This window comes from Dipodomys merriami, unplaced genomic scaffold (genome assembly GCF_024711535.1).
Source record: "Dipodomys merriami isolate MVZ:Mamm:240054 unplaced genomic scaffold, mDipMer1.0.p SCAF_2, whole genome shotgun sequence".
NCBI lineage: Eukaryota > Metazoa > Chordata > Mammalia > Rodentia > Heteromyidae > Dipodomys > Dipodomys merriami.
The window spans coordinates 38859077-38882174 of NW_027203381.1; the positions used below are offsets into that span (position 1 = coordinate 38859077).

Below are 23098 nucleotides of genomic sequence, written 5' to 3' on the forward strand. Positions count from 1 at the left end.
TTTTGTCTCAATCTACAAAGTCTCTTAACTCTAATTAACCACCAAAAAAGCCATAAGTGGAACTGTGACTGAAACAGTAAAGCAAAAAATGCTCAGGGACAGAACCCAAATCGTGAGTTCAAGCCCCAGAACTGGCACACATACAAAAAAAAATCCCCCAAACAACCCATAATGTAAACTAATAAAAGACTATATGTAAATATCACAATGAACTATATCTCCATAATAAATGTATGCTAATAAAATATTTTAAAGTGTATAAAAGAAATAATCATTATAAAATATTCTTTTGATATGCCTAATAAGCTGCTAAGAAATTTCATTAATCTTTTATCAAGTCCTAAATGCCTCCTATGAATAAAAGTATGTTCCCAGTCCCAGAGTTCAGGCACCAGAGTTCAAGGTATGTTCAATATTTGAAAAGTAGTATTGCAGTTATTATTTTGTTATCACATTGCAGACAATTAGGTAACATGGCTGGACATAAAGATGACAAGGTCATTCACCCATCCCTTTCCCCAGGATTTTGGGGATGTGCACTTCCATCCAAAACGCATAAACTGAAGTTTGAAAAACATAGCCAAGCCCATCTCACAGTCTCCCAGCAATATAACTCAAATATCTTCAAATTTCTAGAAACAGTCTCCTCTACCTTCTGGCTTTTATCCATCAGTTTCAGCATGTTGTTGGTCTGTAGCAAAGAAGAGTCTGCAGTGGCCAGGTACTTGGTGAACTCGCTCTGCAGGGAATTAATTTCTTTCATTTGTCTCTGGAAAGAATAAAAAAGAAAATCTGCTTGATTGGCACATTATTGGAAGACTCAAGACATATGTGTGGGACAACTGGAAAGACGGCAGGCAGAGTCATGACGGTCAAGACTCTGAAAAGTAAGAGGGCACTGGTTCTTGCTGCAGAGTCAGTATGTTGCCTTTGTTTCCCCATAATGTGTGCCAATAAGACAGAGGCTACCACTGCAGAGGAGGAAGGTTTATACACTTTGTCAACTTGAGCAATGAAGTGTTCTACTAAACTCTGGTTTGGGGGGAGGGGGGAATGAGGACTTTAAATAAATTTACAGCCAACCCCAATGTCTCTGTAGCAGGAGTCTCAATGAGAGATGACCAGAGCATGCCAGGTCAGAATAGAAGGCTACCAAAGATGAGGGCACCTTTCACTGGAGCCTGTGCCCTTCCCTGGCACAGTGATTCAAACAGTCTTGCTATCTAGGGAGGTGTCTAGAGCTGAGCGTGTGTCACTTCCAAATCAGCACTGATTTTCATTCATCACATTTCTCCTCTTTCATGGTTTCTCCTATGTTATTCAACTCTGATCTGACTGTCATTTTGTAACCCCTCACTATTTTTATTGTTGTTTTAGGGTAGGATATTCACCATTGAAATTAAAAACTATGGAATCTTGAGCTCATTAATTTCTCCTATTTATCTTCATGGCTTCAAAAGCCTTTGCTGGTGATTATGATGGCATTACAGAAAGCATTGGAAAAGTCACTTTGACTCTAATATGCATTTCTCATCTGCTTGTCAAAGTTTATTCCTCCAATCCTCTTGGAGTCAGGGGCAGGTTCAAGGCAGTTTGGGGAGGCAGTTGGTGGTTTAAATTCCCAATCTTTTCTAGAAGTTGAGGAACAGAAATGACCCTGGTTTTGCCTTTTACAGCTGGTTCTTGTTTGGTCAGGGTCTGAGACGGTTTTGTCAGAAACCATTTGGCCTCGCCATTTTATTAACAACAATCGCCGTTCTCCTCAACCTCATCGTTAATGAAAGGCTGTGGCTTCCAACTATGAGCTCACCTTAATGGCTCCCAGAGCCTGCTCATTTTCGTGGTTGAGGCCAGTGGCTTGCTTTGTCTGGGCAGCTGCCTCCTGGAGCATAGCACGCAGGTCATGGAGTTTGGCTTCATAATCACTTAAAGCATTGCGTATATTCTTAACAAGTCCGTTGCTCTCCATCTGGTGGCTGCCCAGCCAGCTCCTTATTCGGTTCAGCACTGCAATACAACACTTTCTGTTGCCACTTGAGAGACATGAAAGCTAGGGTTTCCTTAAACTCTGGAGGGAATGGGAAAGGAAACTTTTTGGACGGTTCTGGGGCTTGAACTCAAGGCCTGGGTGCTGTTCCTGAGCTTCTTTTGTTCAAAGCTAATGCTCTACCACTTCCAGCTTTTTTTTGAGTAGCTCATTGGAGATAAGTCTCACAGACTTTCCTGCCCAGGCTGGCTTCGAACCATAATCTCCATATCTCAGCCTCCTGAGTAGCTAGGATTACAGTGCCCAGCTGAAACTAACTTATTAATGGACTGACTGTGTACATTGCAGGCACTGCCTCATTTTCCTTCCATGATAACTACAGAAAAACTTTAATTATCATCCTCACACTACTGAGAAGAAGAGTGACTCAAAGTTACATGACCAGGCAGACTTGGGACTTGAACCACAACTGCAGAATATATATTGAAACTGCCACCATATAGCAAATTCGAGGTGACATTTGAGCAGTACAAATACTAGAAGAAAACTACACATATAGTGTAGCACTAACTTGCATACATCATTTTATTTGGATATTAGTGATATATACATCATTTTACTAGGCAACAACTACCAGTACTTGAAAAAATGCATCAAGTTAGCATCTCCCAGATTTGAGCAAGTGATGCATTTTCCTTCCCCCCAAATTTGAAATATATTTTCTTAATTTCTAGGATATCCATCTTATTTTTTTTTTTTGGCAATTGTAGTGCTAACATCAATCTGTGATTTGAAAATCCAATACTGGTGAAGTAACCATTATATTAAATATATAATATAATAAAGGACCAGGCATGGCAGCTAACACCTGTAATCTCGTCTACAAAGGAGACAGAGGTAGCAGGATCGTAGTATGAGCCCAGTTATGAAGGGAATAACCCTACCTGTAAAATAAACTGTGAACCAGGAGTTTGTGGTTCATGCCTGTAATTCTAGCTACTCAGGAAGCTGAGATCTGAGGTTAACAGTTCTAATCCAGAGACATCCCAAGCAGGAAAGTCCATGAGATTCTTATCTCTAGTTAACTACTGAAAAGCCAGAGGTAGAGCTGTGGCTCAAGTGGTAGCGCACTAGCCTAAAAAAATCCTGAGAGGCCCTGAGTTTTTAGTACTGTGACATACACATACCCATGTGTGTACACACACACACACACACACACACACACACACACACACACACACACACACCTTTAGCAAATAGTACTAGGGCATGGCTCAAGTAGTAGAATACCTGCCTAGCATGTACAAAGCCCTGAGTTCCTATCTAGTACTAGAAAAAAAATACAATAGTAAAAATTGGAAAGATAAAAAAGAACATTGGAAGAGTAAAGATGCAGTTTAAAGAAGAAAAGAAGTATCAATAATATTAAGTTTTAGGATACTTTTTTCCATAATTCTACAATCTTTTGAGACACAGTCTCCTAGGCTGGTGGGGAGAGCTACTCCCATTTCTAGCACATGCTTGATCTAACTGTAGTACCCCCAGAACAGGGAGAACTTCCACCTGGAAGTCCTCCACCTATCTTCCTCATGTCCAATAAATTCAGGTGGACTGTGGGGAGAATCTGGCTCATCCTTACAGAGCTGAGCTTCCCTTCTTTCGGCTTCTGCTTCTCTGAGGTGCTTCCCAAAGTTTCGGTTCCGCATTTCCCTCAGCATGCGCTCCGACTCCGCCAGCTCTCTGGAGAAGTCACCTAAAGGCAGGCGGTTTCCTTCTCGATCCGTTCCAGAGATCTGTCTCAAGAGAACTGGAAACACCACATTGTTTATTTAAATTGTAGACAACTTGAAGGGGAAAACACAGTAACTTTGGGGGGTATTGCTCTAGGATCATTTTCATCATGATGGGTTCTCAAATTGCAATTCTTTCGATATATAACAAAGGTTATGTAATGAAACGAAATACATGTCATTGGGCTGAGTAATGTTTCTTACTGTGCACATTCCGGATGACATTTTTAATCTTCATATCCAGCTCTTTTGCATTTTGAATTGTCCGATCAACATTATTGTACAATGATTGTGCTTTTCTGGAATTTATTTGAGCCTACATGAAAAAATCAATTTTGCAATACATTAAATTGATGGAGGAGAAAAACCTAAAAACATTTGAAAGCAAACAAAGAAAAAAGTGGTTATAGTAGTTGATCTAATAATAGATTAACCTTTTCTTGCAATGCTTCAAATTCATGATTCAAATTGCCCAGTTCTTTTTGCAGGCCATCCATTTTTGATCCATGGTTTGAAATGGCAGAACGGTAGCTGAGTACCTGGTTCTGAAAGTAAAACACAAAGTGATTAGGAATTTACCATTCTCTCATTCTAGCAACCTGGTAAATGGGCAACAAGATGCAAGGACTTATTTAACAAGATCAGTGCCAGCTCTACAGAAAAACACATATATGGTTACAAGAGTCTATTTTCCCATGTAAATTATGATAGGGCTCTAAAACAAAGTAGTTATGTTAGTCAGCTGTCTGTGTTAGTCAGCTTTCTGTCACTGTAATAAATACCCAAGATCATCAACTCAGAAAGAAGAAAAGGCTATTTAGGCTTTACTTGAGTCTTCTGAATGCAAGAGGGTGAGCTAATGGCTCTATGAACAAAATAAGCCTGACCAGAGACATTTGTAAGTAAAGAACATATAGGAGTATTTTGTGTGCTCATGAGTATTTCAGGTAAAAACTTGATCTGCACTTCAGTCAGGGGAGGAACCTCCTTATACTTCATCAGCTGTTTGTTCCTTCATTACTGCTTGAGTATTCATTCATGTTGCATATAATGTTGACCATCAGTGTCCTCAGGTTCTATATCTAAGACTTAGCCATGAATCAAAAATATTACTTGTAGGTATGGCTCACACAATCCTAGCTACTCAGGAGGCTAAGATCTGAAGATCACAGTGAAGCCAGCCCAGGCAGGAAAACTCTGTAAGATTCTTATCTCTAATTAAGCACCAAAACATTGTAAGTGGAGTTGTGACTCAGGTGATAGAACACTAGCCTTAAGTTTAAATAAACATATGACAGTGCCCAGGTCCTGAGTTCAAGTACCAGTACCAGCACACATACACACACACACACACACACACACACACACACACACACACACACACACACACAATTGTATTTGTTTTGAATGTACACAGACTTCTTCCTTATTAATGTTCCGTAAAAATATGGTGTAAGACTATATCTATGACATTTACAAAGGATTGGACATAATGAGAAAACTAGACATGATTCAAAGTAAACAGGAGGGTGTGCATAGGTGATGTACAAATCCTATGCCAATTCATATAAAAGACTTAAGCATCTGAATATTGTGATATCCGTAGGGGTCCTGGAACCAATCCCCTGTGATATCAAAACTCAACCTTGTTCACTGAGGTATCTAGGGAACTTACCCTCAGGTCCTTGGCCTGGGTTTCTATGTGCCGAATTTGCTCCAGAGCACCAGCACTGGCACTCAAGCCCTGCAGCTGTGACTTGACCAAGCGGAGCTCCTCACTCATGGTAGCCAAGTCATTTAAGAGCGTCATCACACAGCTGTCACAATCTGCAGGGGCCACAGTCAAAGGCAAATGTGCTTGGTTGGTGCCAAGGGAAGATACAGAGAATGCAAGGCCATATGGCCCCATGGACAAGCCCACACAGACCATCACAGGTAGAAAGTACAGCAGATTCCAAAGAAAGAACAGCCTGCTACCCAGGAGCATTGGGAATAGAAAGGGTGATGTGGGGGGAAGAGAATAATACAAAGCTTTTATTTCTGGAGTGCTTCCTATCTACTAAGCATTGCACATGAGGTATACGAGCTTTTCCCCTGGTGCGCTTATTGCATCTCCATTCACCAAATGGTGGGATGGAGGTTTGGAGGAGTAAGGTGGTTTGCTGAATGTCATACAGCCCCAGAGGTTGACACAGGCTGAGTGCAACCCTGCCTGGCCTCCGTCCTCCTCCTCCCACAGCTGCTTCTCACATTGAAAACAGTGAATCCCAGCATGGCACTCGCATAACTTAACTAAGTCCCTACAACTTGGAAGGAAGAGAGGGTGTCTTTATTTTCTCACCATCACATTCTTCTGCCGGGCTGCTATCTTTGGGCTCTTGATTTATGCAGTCTAAAAATCAGGGAAGAGACCAAAGAAGACATTGTCATTAAATTTACTCTTCACCTGTCACATAACCGAGTTTTCAGAAAAGTTCTGAAGTCACCCACCCACACAGCATCACTGGGCCCATCTTCTTCTTTTTCCCCCAATCACCCACGTCATTGCAGGTGGAGCTTTGTTTGGAACTTCTTTTGTGTGTTTTCTTGATTATATGCCATTTCTCCTTCAAAAAGGGTCATCTCTGCAGAGGGCTATGCCTTGCTTTTATTTCTCCTTCCTGCCTTCCATACTTTCTTCCTCCCTTGCTCCTTCCCTCTCTCCTTCCCTCCCTCTAGTCCTTCTTTCCTTCCTTCCTTTTTCTTCATAGGTATTAATGCTTAAACTCAGGGCTTCTTACTCTCAATTAGCGTTCCAGCTCATGGCTGGTACTCTACCCCTTGAGCTACATCTCTGGTTTAACATTTTTCTTGCTGATTAGAGATGGAGTCCTGGAGACTCCTGGAGAACAGTCCTGGAGACTCTTCTGCCTGGGAAATCCTCTAGGTCTCAACCTATGGAGTAGCTAGGATTATAGGCATGAGCCACTAATAGCCAGTGGCTATGCCTTTCTTATCAAATTAAAACAAAATCAGTTAAGGCTTTCTTTAGTGGACAGATCCTATATGTTCATAATGCTTCTAATATCATTCACACACAATGAACAGTCATTGAACATCTTTCAACATTCACTATACTTTTGTAGTAGGTGTGGAGATTATCAAGGCAATGAGACAAAGATCCCTGTTACCCTTTGTTTAACAGTCCCTCTTGAGAAGCAGCCAAATAACAAAATAGTGTGGCAGATTTTGTGACAGAGATAGGCATGCAATGTTGTTAAGGCCCACCATCAACCATTGCATATATCAGCAGAATCTTGAGGTTTTTTTAAACCTAGTGGTTATCCTTGAAACTTCTTTACTCCTCCTATGTCTGCTCTTTCTCCATGCTCTAAATCCTGCTGAAATGTTGTCTTGCTTCCTTCTGAAAGTGTCTAATATCACCACAGCAAAGCTCCAATCATGAAGCTTTGCTAAATTGCCCTTTAGCATTTTAAATATGTGGCAGGATGCATTTGCTTCCCTTCCCAACTTCTCATCATTTGATAGCTGGGCGGCATGTAGTATGCTTTTTATATTTCCATCCAAGCAAAAAAAAATAAAAAGCTGTTGAATAAGATGGGACCAAGAATGTCCTAAGGCATGACAATAAACATTCCATTATAGAGTGGTCTTAACCCATTTATTCTACATGCCTTTCGAATGGCCACTGGATCAGAAGTAATCAAGGGTTTTGCTCTACAACTTCCCTGTAACTATAAGATGAGAAGTGTTAGCTAAGTGATGTTATACTACATCAAAAGCATTTTTCTGGTATATTAACATTAACATTATATTAACATTTTCTTTCAAAGAAGGAAGTGAATGGGTAGTCTTCCTTTTTGTTCCAAAGGGCTCCTAATGTGTCCATACCAATACCTCCTAATTATCTTTTCCTGTGTGTAAAATCCAACTCAAATACCTTCCAATATCCCAGAATATGTGCAGCTGTAAGAGAAAAACACTTTACTCCAGATGAGTGGGAGCTGACAGGAAGATACTACATGTCAAAATCACCTTATGGACATTTAAAGTTATTTTAGCTGTAATTTATTAAGTTTTTTAAACCATCAAATTGCTTAAATATAAAACTAGCTGAAGTAGTTTGTGATAGCTGTAAATATTACTATTTGCAGAGTTATCAAAGCAAGGGGACAATTGGTTAATTGGCATTTATATATTATACATCCTGGACATTGGTGCTTGGGTCAAATAAAGTGGATATTTTATTCTGACTTTATAAATGCAAGTTAACAGAGGTATGCATTGGTCTTACCTCCGGTTAGGGGGTCACAAATCCCCAACTGGCCATTGCTGTTACAATTACATGGTTGACAGCTACCTCCAAATTTCTGGGGATTCCCAAAATATCCAGGTGCACATCTACACAAAACAGAGAAGGGAGAAGAAGCATTCAAGTAACTCACTACCTTTTCTCAGCCTCCAGCTCCCTGTTTGGCATATTTTATATAATCTTGTGAGAGAAATGGTGACATGGATTAGCAGGAATGAATACTTTCCATTGTGGGGATATTCATCCCTTGAATGAGGCTGATAAGGGTAGGAGAAAGACTTTCTTCATCTTTCCTGATGTGTTATTTCAGAGCGATATAATTTGGATTTGCACTGATTGGCAAGGCGAGAAATGAGCTTAAACATATTATTAGTGATACAATCTGAATTCCTGACCAACAAGTTTAAAGATCAGGTGTCTGTTTTTTTTACAAGGATAAAACAAATATATGTTAATGTATTTTATTTGAACTGAGAATTCAATTGAAATCTTTCCATTTAGCAAAGTTCCACTCCCTACTTTATCAAGCCCAAGTTGTCATTAAATTGATAAATGGAATCTTGTCTTTAATGGAATTGATAGAATCAAGGAAACATGGTAACTCCTGTCCAAAAATTTAAGCTTTACATTAAAAAAAAAAAAACCTGACAGCTAGTTCACAGATGATGTCTCAAACAATAGCTGGTCACAGTAGCCCCATGACTGTGAGGCCAGCTGTGTGATTGGTTAAGATTGGGAGGATCATAGTTCCCAGCCAACCTCAGTAGAAAAAAATCTGTAAGACTCTAGCTCCACAGAAAGGAAGCTAGATGTCACCACGTCCAGCTATGTATGTGCTTGTGATCCCAGCATCAACAAGAAGCATAAAAGTAGGCAGATTTAGCATAAAAGTAGAAGCAGAAAAGTAGGTTGGAAGTATGGCTCAGTTGGCAAAGCACCAGCCAATGAGCAAAGCATCAAGTACAGAGTTCAAGTCCTGGTCTTGCAACAAAGAAAGAAACTAGGTAGATTCCTACATAGGTATGTGTCCAAGTGGGAAGAAAGCCCTAATTGGAAATAAATAAATAAATAAAACTAGGGCTGGAGCTATGAGTCAGCAGTACCATGCTAGCCTAAGCATAAGGCCCAAAGTTCAAACCTCCAGAACTGCCATACAGATAGACAAACAGTGTTAAGCAACTTTAATATATTTTATCAATGTATACCCAGTGATGTACGCACAGGACACAGCTTTGGGGTCAGGAAGAAGGGGCTGAACCCTTTCCTTCACCACTTAGCACTGTGATTAGTCTTCCCACTCCTACCCATCCCACAAAATACATAAGCTCCATGAAAACTTCTTTGTTTGGTCTTTTGTACCATGCTATATCCCTAGAACCTTATAGTGCCTGGCACATTATAGGAGCCAAATAAATTTTTTTGGATGGATGTATGAATGAGTGGTTGGACTAATAATAAGAGATAATTTGGTAAAGAATCTAGTGCCATGCTTGTATGTAACAATAAACACTCAATAAAAAGTAGGCATGGCCAGGTGCTCATAGCTCACATCTGTCATTTTAGCTACTTAAGAGGCTGAGATCAGAGGATTGTGGTTTAGCCAGGACCTGAAAGCCTGTGATACTAAATCTCCAATTAACCACCAAAAAGCTGGAAGAAGAGCTGTGGCTCAAGTGGTAGATTGGTAGCCTTCGACAAAAGAGCTCAGTGACAGCACCCAGGTCCTGAGTTCAAGCCCCAGGACCAGCACTGAAAAAAAAAACATAACAAATCAAAACAAAACAAAAAAGAGTAGGCATGATTATAAGGCATAATGAAATACTCATTTTATAACTGGTATTATATGGAATTATTATACTTGAGAAAGACAAGACGCAGCAAATTCATGTATACCCTAATTCACAGCAAGACAAAATTAAACAAAAAAGTAGGAAACAAGCTGAGGTGGCTTAGATAAATCTATTAAGCCAGATGACAAAATATCATAATACAGCTTTACTTATTAACGGGCCCCCTGTTCCTGCCCAACAAACTATGCCATGCAGATGATCTATGTTCTAAAATACTTTATTGTATACATCTCACCTGTACCTAAACTTTCCATGTAGAAGACACAAAAGTACAAGGTACTTTATATTAAAGTCACATAAATATTCGGGAAGTTTTCTTCCTCTTCCTTTATTCTTACAAAGCATCCATTACAGATTACAAAATAAATAACTGGCTTGGAAGTGGTACTGTGGTTCAAAGTGCTAGAGCACTAACCTTGAGCAAAAAAGCTCAGGGACAGTGCCCAGGCCCCAAGTTTAAGACCCAAGGCCATCAGAAAACGACAACTACTACCAAAAAACCCTTAGGGCTTTCTTAGGGCTAAACACAATCAATGGAAGTACAGTTTTCTGATTCCACAGATGACATTAGCACAATTAAAGAGCAGAGAACACATTTGTCATGTGTGACTCTCTGTGGCCAACTGAGAGAGAAGGAAAGTAACCACAGTAAGAGCCAGTAAGCCCTTCCTTCCATCCACAGTGTTCCAGGTAGGCTATTCCTCTCCCACCCAATTAGACTTCCACACAGAGCAGATTCCTGTTTTTGACATATTCCTTGTATTTTTTTCATTCCAATATAAGGACTTGTGCCAGGAAAAATATCTGGATATACAATCTATGTGTAAAAGTGAAGAATGTCCACATCAGCTTGGCATTTACCTGGGAAGATTTTTTTTAACAAAAGAAACAATGGTTTGCTTTCTTGAGGCATCAAATGAAATAAAATTATGCTCAGAGGAGAACTGTTCATTAAAAACTTCTCTTCAAATTATCTGCCTGCCAAATAATGGATGCTGCAGCAAACCTGCTGCAGTCTTCGGCTTGTTTATGGAAAACCATAAGGAGGTTTAAATTAGGAAGCCTCTCGTGTGCCAGCTCCTCTAGCTTCTCAATCTCAAGCTATAATACCTTCTCCACCCCCATGCCCTCTCCTGCTCATCCATCCTGTCCTGGTACAGCTGTGTGTCCCTCCCCTTGACTTTCCAGGCTGGTTGGATGGACCTCGAGTTGCAGCCTGACCTAGCCCAACTTGTTTCTGTATCTGTTCACCACTGGCCTACAGAGTCCATGCTCTGTCTGCTGATACTCTGGTACTTAGCCCAGTATCAGGCACATGCTAGGGTCTCCATGCATTTTTGCCATTGAAAGAAAGAATGAATACATGTGAGGCCAGTATAGGAAATGTTCCTTTTGGGCTGGGAAGGTGGCTCAGTGGTAGAGTGCTTGCCTTGCATGCCTGAGGCCCTGGGTTCGATTCCTCAGCACCACATAAGCAAAAAGAAAAAACCCGGAAGTGGCTCTGTGGCTCAAGTGGTAGAGCGCTAGCCTTGAGCTGAAGAGCTGAAGGACAGCACCCAGGCCCAGAGTTCAGGCCCTAAGAACGGACACCCCCCCCCCAAAAAAGGAAATGTTCCTTTTGCAAAATGTTAAATGGAAGAACCTGAAGTCGCGCCCTTTGATGTCAGGAAGTGTCTGGGCCCGTACAGGAGTGACTGCACATGTCCCCATGTTAGGCTGCATCCAGCAGATATCCTCCAGCTTCTCGAACTTCTTGTACTTTTTCTACCTGACTTGCCGTCTACCTCCAGCTTCCAGTTCCACTGCATTTTGTCATCTCTTAAGGTAATTTTGTCCATACAATATCTTTAATAGCCCAGTCCAGAGTAGTCATGCCTTCACATGAACCTAGATTGAATTGATTTCTGCTCTTTCTTTTTTTTAACTTAGTTTAACTCTTGTAAGGTTCATCCAACAAAGCAAATATTCAAAGCCATTCTGGGCTTTCAGGAAATAATACAGAGGAGATAATGGCATCAGGAGTAAAATAAATGTACAACACCAAACCCAAGTGTGTACTGAAATCGTGAAATGACAAATTTAGCAAAAAGGAACCTGCTGACACAGAGAGGGAGTGGGGAATGTGCTAGAAGAAACGCGAGAGGGAAGGTCTGCACTCCCTGGTGTCAGGATTAGCACATGTCACAGAGTGAGCACATTCACACTTCTCCAAGAGGAAGAGTCTGCCATTCCCAAGTACTCTATTCACTGGGCCTTTCTAGTGCAACACCAGCCCTTCCTGTAACATGACCTTGAAAAATGAAGTGTAGTTCTATGACATTCTCCCTGGTTTCCCAATAAAGCTGTGGATCTTTGCTCTGTGAAGGTGTATATAGTAGGTGTAGTGAACAAGACAGTGTGAACAGTGCCCTGCTAAGCATTAAGGATACAGAAGTGAGCAAGACACAGACAGCAGGTATCTTGGACTTTATAAAGAGTATAAAAAGCTGTATGTATATACAGCAAAGAATGTAAGGTATATATCTAGGACACGCAGAAAAGGTCAAAAGCTATGTACATATGACCATATAAGCTGATGCTAAGCGAAATGAACCCCAAGATAGGGACACAAGAGATTTTATCTTTTTTGCTGTTCTTTTTAATATACTTATAATGTACTATGTGATTTTTAAAAAATATTTTGTATGTTCTTCTCCCATGGTACAACCCCTGTTTTCACTGTATTTGATTTCAGTGTCCTGCATCTTGTATATACATTTTTCTAATTTGGGGAAGGGAAGGCAAATAACAAAATGCTGAAATAAGGATACAGGATGATCCATTGTAACAATGAGATGTACAAGACACTATGTTGAAAATGAACTTTACAACACGGTGGGGGAGGGAGGAGTCGGGGAAGTGGGGAGAAAAGGGATGGTAGGGGATAAACAAAGGAGGGGGTAACAACGTTCAATAGGAAATGGTCTCATTACCTTGCTCATGTAACTGTAACTCATTTGTACAGTATCTTTACTATATATATATATTATATATTATATATATAATAAAGAATGTCAGGGGACACAGGAACAGGTGGAGATGTGTATTTGTGAGGTGAGTATGGGCAGGAATGGGTTTATATGGGAGCAGGAGCATCTTTAGGGGAGGGTGTTTAGGAACATATAGGAGGGTGGTTGTGGGTATGGCAGAGGGATATAAAGAGTGTGGGCGGAAGTTAAAAGTATGTGTGGTACATGCAAAACTGTGGAGGGGGGACCACGTAGGGAGAGATGGGGGAAGAGTTTTGTTGAGGCGGTTGTGTGGGGGATAGGGATGAGTTAGGGGGTTGGAGTATACAGGGGTACACATTGGGGGGTGTACAGAATTATATATGGATGTGCTATATCCCCTTGTCAGCTTTCTAAAATAGGAACGGGGCAAGGAAGACAGGGTTGTTGATGATTTATTAAGTGAGCAACCTGGTAATTTTCCCCAGAGGCCTTTTCCAGACCTCAGTAAAAGGACCAGCCCACCTCTTTGCTCTGTACCCCTCCTTTAAGCAGACCATCCACTGGGCACACTCCACATATGGGTGGCAGGGTGGAAAGCTGTGTGGAGGGTGATACCCACCTCTCGCATTGGGTCCCTGTGTATCCGGGTTTGCAGGCACACCTCACGTGACCCCCATTCACCACACAGCCAGTGGCAAAACTGAAAGGAAGATAGAAAGAGGACACAATCACAGAGGTAAGTCCACAGGCTGTATGACCATTATTATTACTGTCTTAATCACAAAGTGAAAAATCGAGACACCCTCCTCAACCCCACTGTGAAGAAAACTTCATGTGAGAAGTTTGGTAGTGTAGAGAAAATGTCGTCCCTTCCAGATTTGTAGAGCTGAGGCTGAATGACTTTGGCTGACACCGGGCAAATGCAGGAGAGAACTGAAGGCATTTCTTTTCTTTCTGGCTTGGAGAAATACATTCTTTCCCTTGAGATCTGTCTCAAAGCATCTCACTGTGGAAGAGATGATTGCAACAGCATTTTTCCAGGAATAACAAGGAAGGAATACAACAAGTCCAGGCAAGAAAAAAGAGCAGAGGCGTTCTGATTCTTTTACGGTATTTTCTCCTTGTTTGTTCTTGTTTCTTTCCTATGGAGCTCACTGCTTAGTCAAGAGGCCAGGCCCTGGGAACCCCAGAATGGAACACAAAGCTCGCTATCTGCCTTGGCATTTCTGTGGGTATAAATCACTGGAGATTTTCATACCAAGATGCAGAATTTTGATTCCATTTATCTCTAGGCTGATAGATATTTGACAAGAAGCTTCCACCAACAAAGAGACCATGAAAAAGCCCTCTGTTGCCTTGGGATAGATGTGTGTCTGTTTACTGGCCATTAACTAACCTAAATCTGAAGGGAAAATGATTCATCTATCACTTCCTGGTAAGAGAATCCATATTTGGGAAGTCCCTCTTGTCCTGTTAATGGATTTGCCCCTCCACAGGGACAGTGTGAACATTACTAATTCTTAAAAATAGGTTTACTGATCAGTCTTGAGGAGCTATGTCTGCGGTGCTCCAGCTTCATGAAAACTAGGTGCTGGCCCTGATGCTATCGATATGCCTTGTAACAAAAAAATGAAATACTTCTGAGTACCCTGGTGGAAATTTTTCTGCCATCTACTTCTACCAGCTTCTGTTCAAGCAAGTCCAGACAGGTGGGACGTGATAGATCCCTGTGCAAATAAAGCTGCAGGACTGGGCAGGTTGAATGAGTATCAAAATTACAGATAGTGAAGCAGGGTGAAAATTACAAATGCAGATCTACAGACAAATAAAAACTCCAAAAAACACTGGTGCATGTGACTTCGGGAGATGTTAAGACCTGGCCAGTTTGATAGTGGGCTGATAGGAAATTGCATTTGCAATTTCTAAGCCTGAGTACTATAGAAAGGTATCTTGATTTCTGAACTCACAGTTGTTTTTTTGGTTATCTGATTTTTTAAAAATTTTTCTCTTGGATCCCATGGTGAATATATCATAATAAGCAAGATTATGACAAAGTGTCAAGCCCAAGAGAATGTAGATTAGCATGGAAAGAATACAAAAAAAGGACAAAACCCAGAAGCTTGACCATTGCCTGCAAGGCTCGATAGGATAAACTAGACAAAACAACAAAATGAAATAAACCCTAAATAAGCCTTTTGGTTTCACTTGTTTTTAGTTATTTGCTTTTAATTCACTTTTAAAAGTCACTAATTTTGACGTCACTGAACAATACATGTTATTAGTCTCCCATGAGTTTTGCTGTATGTAACAGCTCTGACACACAGCTCTTAATGGCAATGGTTGCCTAGGTGACTTATCAGGGCCTTGAAGGCCACTTTGCTGAAACCACAGTATCTGTGGGGTGATTTCTTAGACATCCAGGGGCAGAAAAACTGCCCTCAGATCATGACAATGCTGTGAGTGAGTGTCCGAACATACGTCGTATGAAAAGCTACGAAGATGAAATACACACATGCAGACCACTCTCCCTCATCTTCTACCACCATCCCCCCAACCTTACATTGCCCTTCTTTACCCCATAAATATCCCTAAATTGTACTCTCAGGATGGAGAATTAGAGACTGGCTCTCTTGTATCCATGCTTGGCTGCCGAGTGAATCAACCTTTTCTCTTTTGCCAAGCTTGCCATTTCAAAGACTGTCTTACTGTGTGTGTCAGACTAAATGGGCCTAATTGGGTAAGTGTTCCCTCCCACTACACTCCAGCCCCGCCTGCCTGTCTAGGAACTCATCTTTACTGAGCCTTTCCCTTCTGAGACTTCATGGTTATGATATTGCCCTGGCTTCCTGCACTCCTTATAGATCCCTGCTTCACTACTCCAGTTCTCCTTGGCCACCCCCTAACCCAGCTACATACTCTAACCTAGCCATATACTCACCTGCCCTATTTCAGAATGTTCATCTTTATCTGTTACTCAAGTTCCTACTTATTTGTGTATATGTACCCTCTCTCCTTTCCTTCCCTAAGCCACTCCAGTAAAGCCTCAGGAGATCAAAGACCTTACCAGCATTCTTCACTGTAAGTTTTCCCCAGTGTGAGGGCTGGCCCCATAATGGCTCAAAAATAAATCAATAAACCACTGAGTGAACAGCAAAAGAAAGGAAGAGGGGAAAAGGCCAGAAGAATACACTTGGAAAGACTGTTGTTTCTGGTTTTTTATCCCCTTGCATGTTCTATTTGCACATTTCTTAAAACAACAGCTCTATTGAAAGATATGTGACATATCACACAATCTACCCATGCAAAGTACACCAAGTACAGAGTGGCTTTGTATAGCTCAGAACTGTACAGCCTTCAACACACATTTAGGACATTTCCATCATCCCTCCAAAGAAAGCTCGTGACTCTTTAGCAATCACGTCCCCTTTCCCTCCTATCTCCTCACCTACTCCCCAGTTTCCAGTAACCACACTCAATGACTTCCTCTGTCGGTAGGTTGTTTTCACATTTCTATAGTACCTGTTGGTGTGAGGACATGGACAGACCCTGCAGGGTCCGTGGACAGCATTCCCATAGTGACCCTCCTTGCAGTGCTCACAGTGCTCTCCCGCAGTGTTGTGCTGGCAGTTCTTGGAAGAGATGAACAGGACAGTGAGTATTATCCTATTATGCATATTACTACTGAGGTTGTTATAAACAGATGCAATTATTATTCAGAGCTGGGGGTAAGGTAGAGATTAAACCCAGGACCTTGAACATACAAGAGTGCTCTACTACTAATCTACTGAATCCATAGACCATAAGCTTACACAATTATAACTTCAGTGCTCTAACTCTGTTCTGTGATATCAGGTTTGCCAACCACATACTTTTCCTATCTAGTGTCTGTTGGCCCCATACATATTCTAAGCCATGACAGAATAAAGAAAGATCAGCTGGGTTCATAGGCCATGGTAATATTTCAGTATGTGTGGCCTCCTGGGCAAGTTTCTTTTTCTCTGAGCTTTATTATGTTTTGTGTCAATTTTACTGATGTATAACTACACACAAATGTAATTTTCTTAAAATGCACCATCAGAATAATGTGACTTTTCAAAGCTGCTATGAAGATTTACAAAAGCAAAATGTACTAGGCCCTTGGGAAACATAAATTTTTCTTTCCTCTTCTCTTTACAATTGCTTCTCAGAAGATTAACTTCATTTTATTTCATAATTCACTTAACACGATGAATTGGAGGGCAATAAAATTTAGACAAATGGAATTTTGTGAAAACAGCATAAAATTGTATAGGATTTGAAGAGAGCACTCAACTTAAGTCCCAAAGGAGCAAGAAATTGTTTCTAAGCATTTTATTTACACAAACCCAATGATCTTCATGTGAAAGTCTAACAGAAGTCAGTCTTCAGTAAAATGTTTTGATGATACAACTTAGCAACCAAACAGGCTATTTACAAAGCCAAATGGTTGGGTTGGTTTTATTTTGTGGGGAATCTTGTTGTTGCTGGTCAGTTGCGGGGGAATCCTCATTTAATATAAAACTTTTCTTGGTTTTACCTTACAATAAAGATCTGAATGATGCTGGGCACTGGTGGCTCATATCTGTAATCCTAACTACTCATCAGAAGGCTGAAATCTGTGGATTAGGGTTAAAGCCAGCCTAAGCAGGAAACTCTAAGAGACTCTTACCTCCAATTAACCAGCAAAAAGCTGAAAATGGAGCTGTGGTTCAAGTGGAAGAGCACTAGCCTTGAGGAAATAAAGTCAGGGACTGTGCCCAGGTCCTGTGTTCAAGCCCGAGAACCAGAGGGGAAAAGGATTTGAATGAGCAACATCCCTAATTTCCCTTGCTATGAACACTACTTGGAGATGTTTTCTGTAAATGAAAACGACCTGGAAATTTTGATTATATATTTTACCATGGTATAAAGCAGTAACAAGTCAAAAATTTTAATGGGTGTGTATTTTTAAATAATACCTAAGGCAAGACTGGGAGGAAAATACAAAATATATGTGTATCACAAGAGCATGTGACTTGTTTCTTCAGGTTAAATAAATTAATCCTTCTTGAATCTTTAAGTAACTGAGAATTACAGAGAGCATGGTTAGATGGGAGAAATAAATTATAGCATTTTCTATACTGCAGGGGAATTCTACTTAAAAATAATTTTTTGGGCTGGGAAGGTGGCTCAGTGGTAGAGTGCTTGCCTTGCATGAATGAGGCCCTGGGTTCAATTCCTCAGCACCACATAAACAGAAAAAGCTGGAACTAGTGCTATGCCTCAAGTGGTAGAACGCTAGACTTGAGCTGAAGAGCTGAGGGACAGTGCCCAGGCCCAGAGTTCAAGCCCCACAACCGACAAAAATAAATAAATAAATAATTTGTCTATTTCCAAAAAACATTTTGAATGTTTCCAACACCGGAAATGATATATGTTTGAGGCATTGGGTATCCTAATTACCCTGATTTGGACTATACATTGAATACATGTATCAAAATATCACATTAAATCTTGATTACAGAGTACAGGTCAATTAAAAGTTTAAGATGTTAAAAATAGGCAAAGCATTATGATGTTAAGGTATCTTTCCATTATTTTTCTACATACAGAACTGTAATGAATGTAAACACAGAAATGAATAAATATTTTAGAGAAGGAAGAGAGTCTTGAGTCAGGTACTATTCACAGGTTTCTATCTGGCGATCACTAAGGGCTTGCCCTGTGTACAATCCTTCCTTCTGCCCGCCCTCCCTCCCTCTCTTCCTTACTTCCATCCCCGTATCTCACTGCAGTGTAGACCTGTCCTGTCAGGTGAGGGCGCTAGTGGCTTTCTTCACCTTCCCTTCTCTTAGCTGCCCTGATTCACTTATAAGATATCCACTTTCTTGGCTAGGAATGTGGCTTAGTGGTAGAGTGTTTGCCTAGCACGCATGAAGCCCTGGGTTTGATTCCTCAGTACCATATAAAGAGAAAGCCAGAGTGGTGTTATGGCTCAAGTGGTAGAGGGCTAGCCTTGAGCAAAAGAAGCTCAGGGACAGTACCCAGGCTCTGAGTTCAAGGCCCAGGACTGGCAAAATAAAAAAATAAAAAAGACATCCACTTTTTAAACTAATAATTTAGCTTCCCACCTTAGTTTTCTTTCTTTATAAAGCAAATGGCAGATTTAAAGAATATGTTTAGATAGATGTCATTTAACCCAGTGCTTACTGAGCTCTGTGACTAAAAACGTTAAAGAAACAGGAATCATACCTGGGGAATCTATATCCAAGGAACATTACTCTGACAACTGGTCCTCTCCAGATATGATGGGAGAGGCCCATGGAAGGGCTCAGACCAGTATTCCTTAATAAATGCTCATAAGAATGCCTGGAGCACTTTGCTGTCAGCTGAGAACAGTTTCCCTGGAAGCTGTCAGTTTCCTTGTGCATCACTGTGAATGCATGAATAAGGCAAAGCTGCTGAGGCCCACATTCAGTCCTACAGAATGTGCTCTCCTACTGGACACCAGACATCCACAAGACATCTGCTACATACCCATTTCTGTTAAGTACAGGGATGCAAAGATGGGTTGGTGTTTTGACTCAAGAGCCATAATTAACCCTGTAAATAGACACAGTCAATATAAGGCAGAAAATATGCTGACAGAGGTGAACCAGGAGAGCAAAAGCAGGGGATGCTGTGTGTTCTGCAGACCCAGGGAAGAGCTTGGGAGGAGTCTCTGAAGTGTAAGGGGAGACAGCTGCAGGGAAGCCCTGAGACCACACTAGCTTCTATCCAGGGAGTATCAGCTGTGAATCTGAGAAATTGTTTTTGGGCAGGGAGACAATGGATAAGAAGCAGGGAATGAAAAGAAAGGGATTGAAGAAAGAACATTGAGAAGAGGCCTGGGAACAGAGGGAAATGCTGTAGAATGGGTGACAGATGGTAGAAAGAATAGCAATGCGGAAGAGAGGAGAAAATAGAGGAAAAGAGTGGGGCCAGGAGAAGCAGCCGAGGCAGAGATAACACGGGGCTGCCCAGTGGCACTGGCTTTATACATCGGCTGCCAATCCTGCCCACATAGCTACACACACAGCGCTACACCAGCAAGGAGGTCAGCAAGCCTGAAAGACTGTTGCTCGTTTTTGTTTTTGAGATGGGGGTCTTACTATATAGCTCAGCCTGGCCTCCAACTCATGATCCTTCTTGCTAAGTGCTGAGATTACAAGCAAGCACCACCACACCTGGCCCAAACCTCAGAGTTTATTCATAGAGATTTGTAGGTGTGTGAAGCTACCAATTTTAGAAATGTATTTTAGACTGTTAGAGGTGGAGGTCAATTTGCAGCAAGAGTGTCCTGAAAGCCTATGTGATATGCAAAGAACTGTGGTTTCCTTGTCACTGTTCTTTGAAAATGAGACTTGCACCTTGGCTTCCATGGAATAGGCCGATTGCAGAGCTGAATCAGCACTCAGACTCATCACTGAGTAGTTTATTGAGTGTAGACATGGGCTGTGTGTGTGTGTGTGTGTGTGTGTGTGTGTGTGTGTGTGTGTGTGTGTGTGTGTGTGTGTGTGTGTGTGTGTGTGTGTGTGTGTGTGTGTGTGTGTGTGTGTGTGTGTGTGCAGTGTCTGAGCAATAAGGATCAAGTCTGATGTTTTTTTAACTCTAGCGCTTAGCCCAGTAGCTTGTCACAATTGCAAATGCTCTGTTCCTATGGGCCATGTGGTCATTTGAGGCAGGTAAACACAGAGCTAGAAAGGAAGGGAACAAGAAACAACTATGAATGATGAAAAGAAAACTGGAATTGAGACTCATAGACCAGCCTTTTTTATGGATGACTGGATGCTAGAGAAAAAACCTCCTTTCATTCCTTGGCAGGTGTTACAAGGTGGATTTGACATCAAGGAATGGCCCAGTGATGAGATAAATATTTATTTTTAAAGCACCCACCTGTGTTCCACACAGAATACAGGATCAAACATGGTGTCATACCGGAATACTTAGGAACTGGAAATCAAGTATTGCTGAGGTCTTTTATTCTTTTTAAATTTGTATAATCCAACAAAATGTTCTATCAGCGACCCTTTACAACGCTTTCTTGTGCTGGCCTGCCCTGTCTTGCAGAGAAAGCAGATCCCAGAACATGCCCAGCTGGCTCAGTATAGTCTAGGAACTCAAGAATTTGTCCCACACAATGCAAAGGAAGTGCCTGTCAGTGGAGTGCATTTTCAAGAGGGCACCACAGGACAGGGGCCCTGGATTCCTGGAAGGGCAGCTCTCTTTCTCCCCAGACTGCAGAGGCCCCGGCTCCCAGGGAGAACTCCAATCAAAGGAAAGAGGGGAGCAGAATATTTGTTTGTTTGTTTGTTGTAAAGACTCTGCTTCAGGATGCAAAAGAAATAGTTGCTAGGAAATGGATTTTTTGCATAATTGTATAAAATAATTGTATAATTGTTTGGAATAATCCATTTGCCAGTGGGTAAACGATAACCACCCAAGGCTCCTCTAAAACCTGCTGAAAACCCCTTACAAGGCACATTAATTCTGAGGATGCCCTGAGAAGCAGAGGGGGTCTGGAGGAGTCCCCTCCCCCACCCCTTTCCACAACCCCACTTAATCATAGAAATGGCAGACAGTTTGTGATTGACACTATGAGCCAAAGCCTTTCTCAGCAACTCTTTCTCTCCTGGTGCCTCATATTTTTTTGGGGGGGTGGTGGGGGTTAGGTGGGGGTAGTAGTTTTACTGAGGTTTTAAATTCAGGGCCACATGCCTAAAAGGAAGGTACTCTACCAATTGAAGCTTCCCCTGGGGTTCTGGCTAATTTTGAGGTTTTTGGGCCTGGGCTAGCCAGGACCACAATCCCATTTGTGCTTCCTGTTAGAGCTGGGATGACAGATGTGAACCAACACACACAACTTTTTCTTTTGAGATTCAGATCTCACCACCCTTTTTGCCCCACAGTCCTAATCTCAGCTTCCTAAGTAGGTGGGGTGGTAGATGTGAGCTACTGCACCTAGCTCCTGGTGGCTTTCTTGAGTTACTGCTAATATGATAGCAATAAGTCCTCTGCTGTGACCTCTTGCCACCCCACCAAATTTGGGGCCCAGAGTATCAACTCTGATTTTTTACCTACTGACAAGAGTTATGCCCCTAGATCTACCAATGAGTATACTATTTAATGAGGCAGAGATGTCAAGGCTAAATTCATATCACTTAATGAGGCAGAGATGTTGAGGCTAAGGTTTCATGCAAATGTCCACACATGTGTTCTCTTCTGGTGTGGCACAGTAAGACAATGGAAAAAATAAAATATGAAAGGCAGGATCCAATGATGCTGGGGTCTCTGCATGGTCATAGCAGCTCTAATTTAGGGTTTCATAGGAAATGTGATATTGGCATCTCAGGGCATAAAAGAGGGAAAAGGAGAAACAGACTGTTGGTAACATCAGACTTGATTTACTCACAATGCATATTCCAGAGCCATCCTGGCAGCGATTTGAATGTCCATTGCAATTGCAGGGAACACACCGTCCAGCATACAAGCCGTTGTTTTCCCGATAGTATCCAGGGCTGCATCCCTATTTGTCAAACAAAAAATTTCATCAATTCTAAGAAAGAGAATAATTACTTTCCCAAGCCTGGGATCATTCTGGGCAGGAAGCAGTGAGGGTATGGTTTGTAGATTTCTCATGTCAACAACCACTAGCCAGGTCCTCTTGTTTTGTTGTCTATGGTGCTGTTTCTAATGCCAGGGTGGGAAGGAACACAGAAAGGGTAGGGCAAGGATGGGAATGGGGCCCTCCCTCTTCACAACACTTGTTTTAAGGGCAGGCCAGGATGTAAAAGGATGAGAATAAAGTTGGGCCCCGGTGGCTCATGCCTATAATCCTAGCTACTCAGGAGGCTGAGATCTGAGAATCAAGGTATTCTTATCTCCAATTAATCACCCAAAAGCCAGAAGTGGAGCAAGCCCCTGAGTTCAAGCTCTAGAACGAGCATGTACACACACACACAGACACACACAGACACACAGACACACAGACACACAGACACACAGACACACAGACACACAGACACACACACACAGACACACACACACAGACACACACACACACACACACACACACACACACACACACACACACACACACACACACACACACACACACACACACACACACACAC

General features: G+C 41.6%; 1 protein-coding gene across 3 annotated transcripts in view; it reads right to left on the reverse strand.

The window, feature by feature from the left end:
* The window catches only part of Lama3 (laminin subunit alpha 3), a 221658-nt gene that overhangs the window by 46650 nt on the left and 151910 nt on the right, over nucleotides 1-23098 (reverse strand). For all 3 annotated transcript variants that reach the window (XM_070029434.1, XM_070029433.1, XM_070029435.1), the window contains 11 exons: nucleotides 22378-22491; nucleotides 16449-16558; nucleotides 13549-13629; nucleotides 8072-8178; nucleotides 6119-6169; nucleotides 5453-5604; nucleotides 4212-4322; nucleotides 3982-4093; nucleotides 3627-3794; nucleotides 1811-2007; nucleotides 653-769 (listed from right to left, as the gene is read on the reverse strand). In XM_070029434.1, the coding sequence (XP_069885535.1) occupies nucleotides 653-769; nucleotides 1811-2007; nucleotides 3627-3794; nucleotides 3982-4093; nucleotides 4212-4322; nucleotides 5453-5604; nucleotides 6119-6169; nucleotides 8072-8178; nucleotides 13549-13629; nucleotides 16449-16558; nucleotides 22378-22491 (1320 nt within the window). The remainder of the gene's footprint in view (nucleotides 1-652; nucleotides 770-1810; nucleotides 2008-3626; nucleotides 3795-3981; nucleotides 4094-4211; nucleotides 4323-5452; nucleotides 5605-6118; nucleotides 6170-8071; nucleotides 8179-13548; nucleotides 13630-16448; nucleotides 16559-22377; nucleotides 22492-23098) is intronic.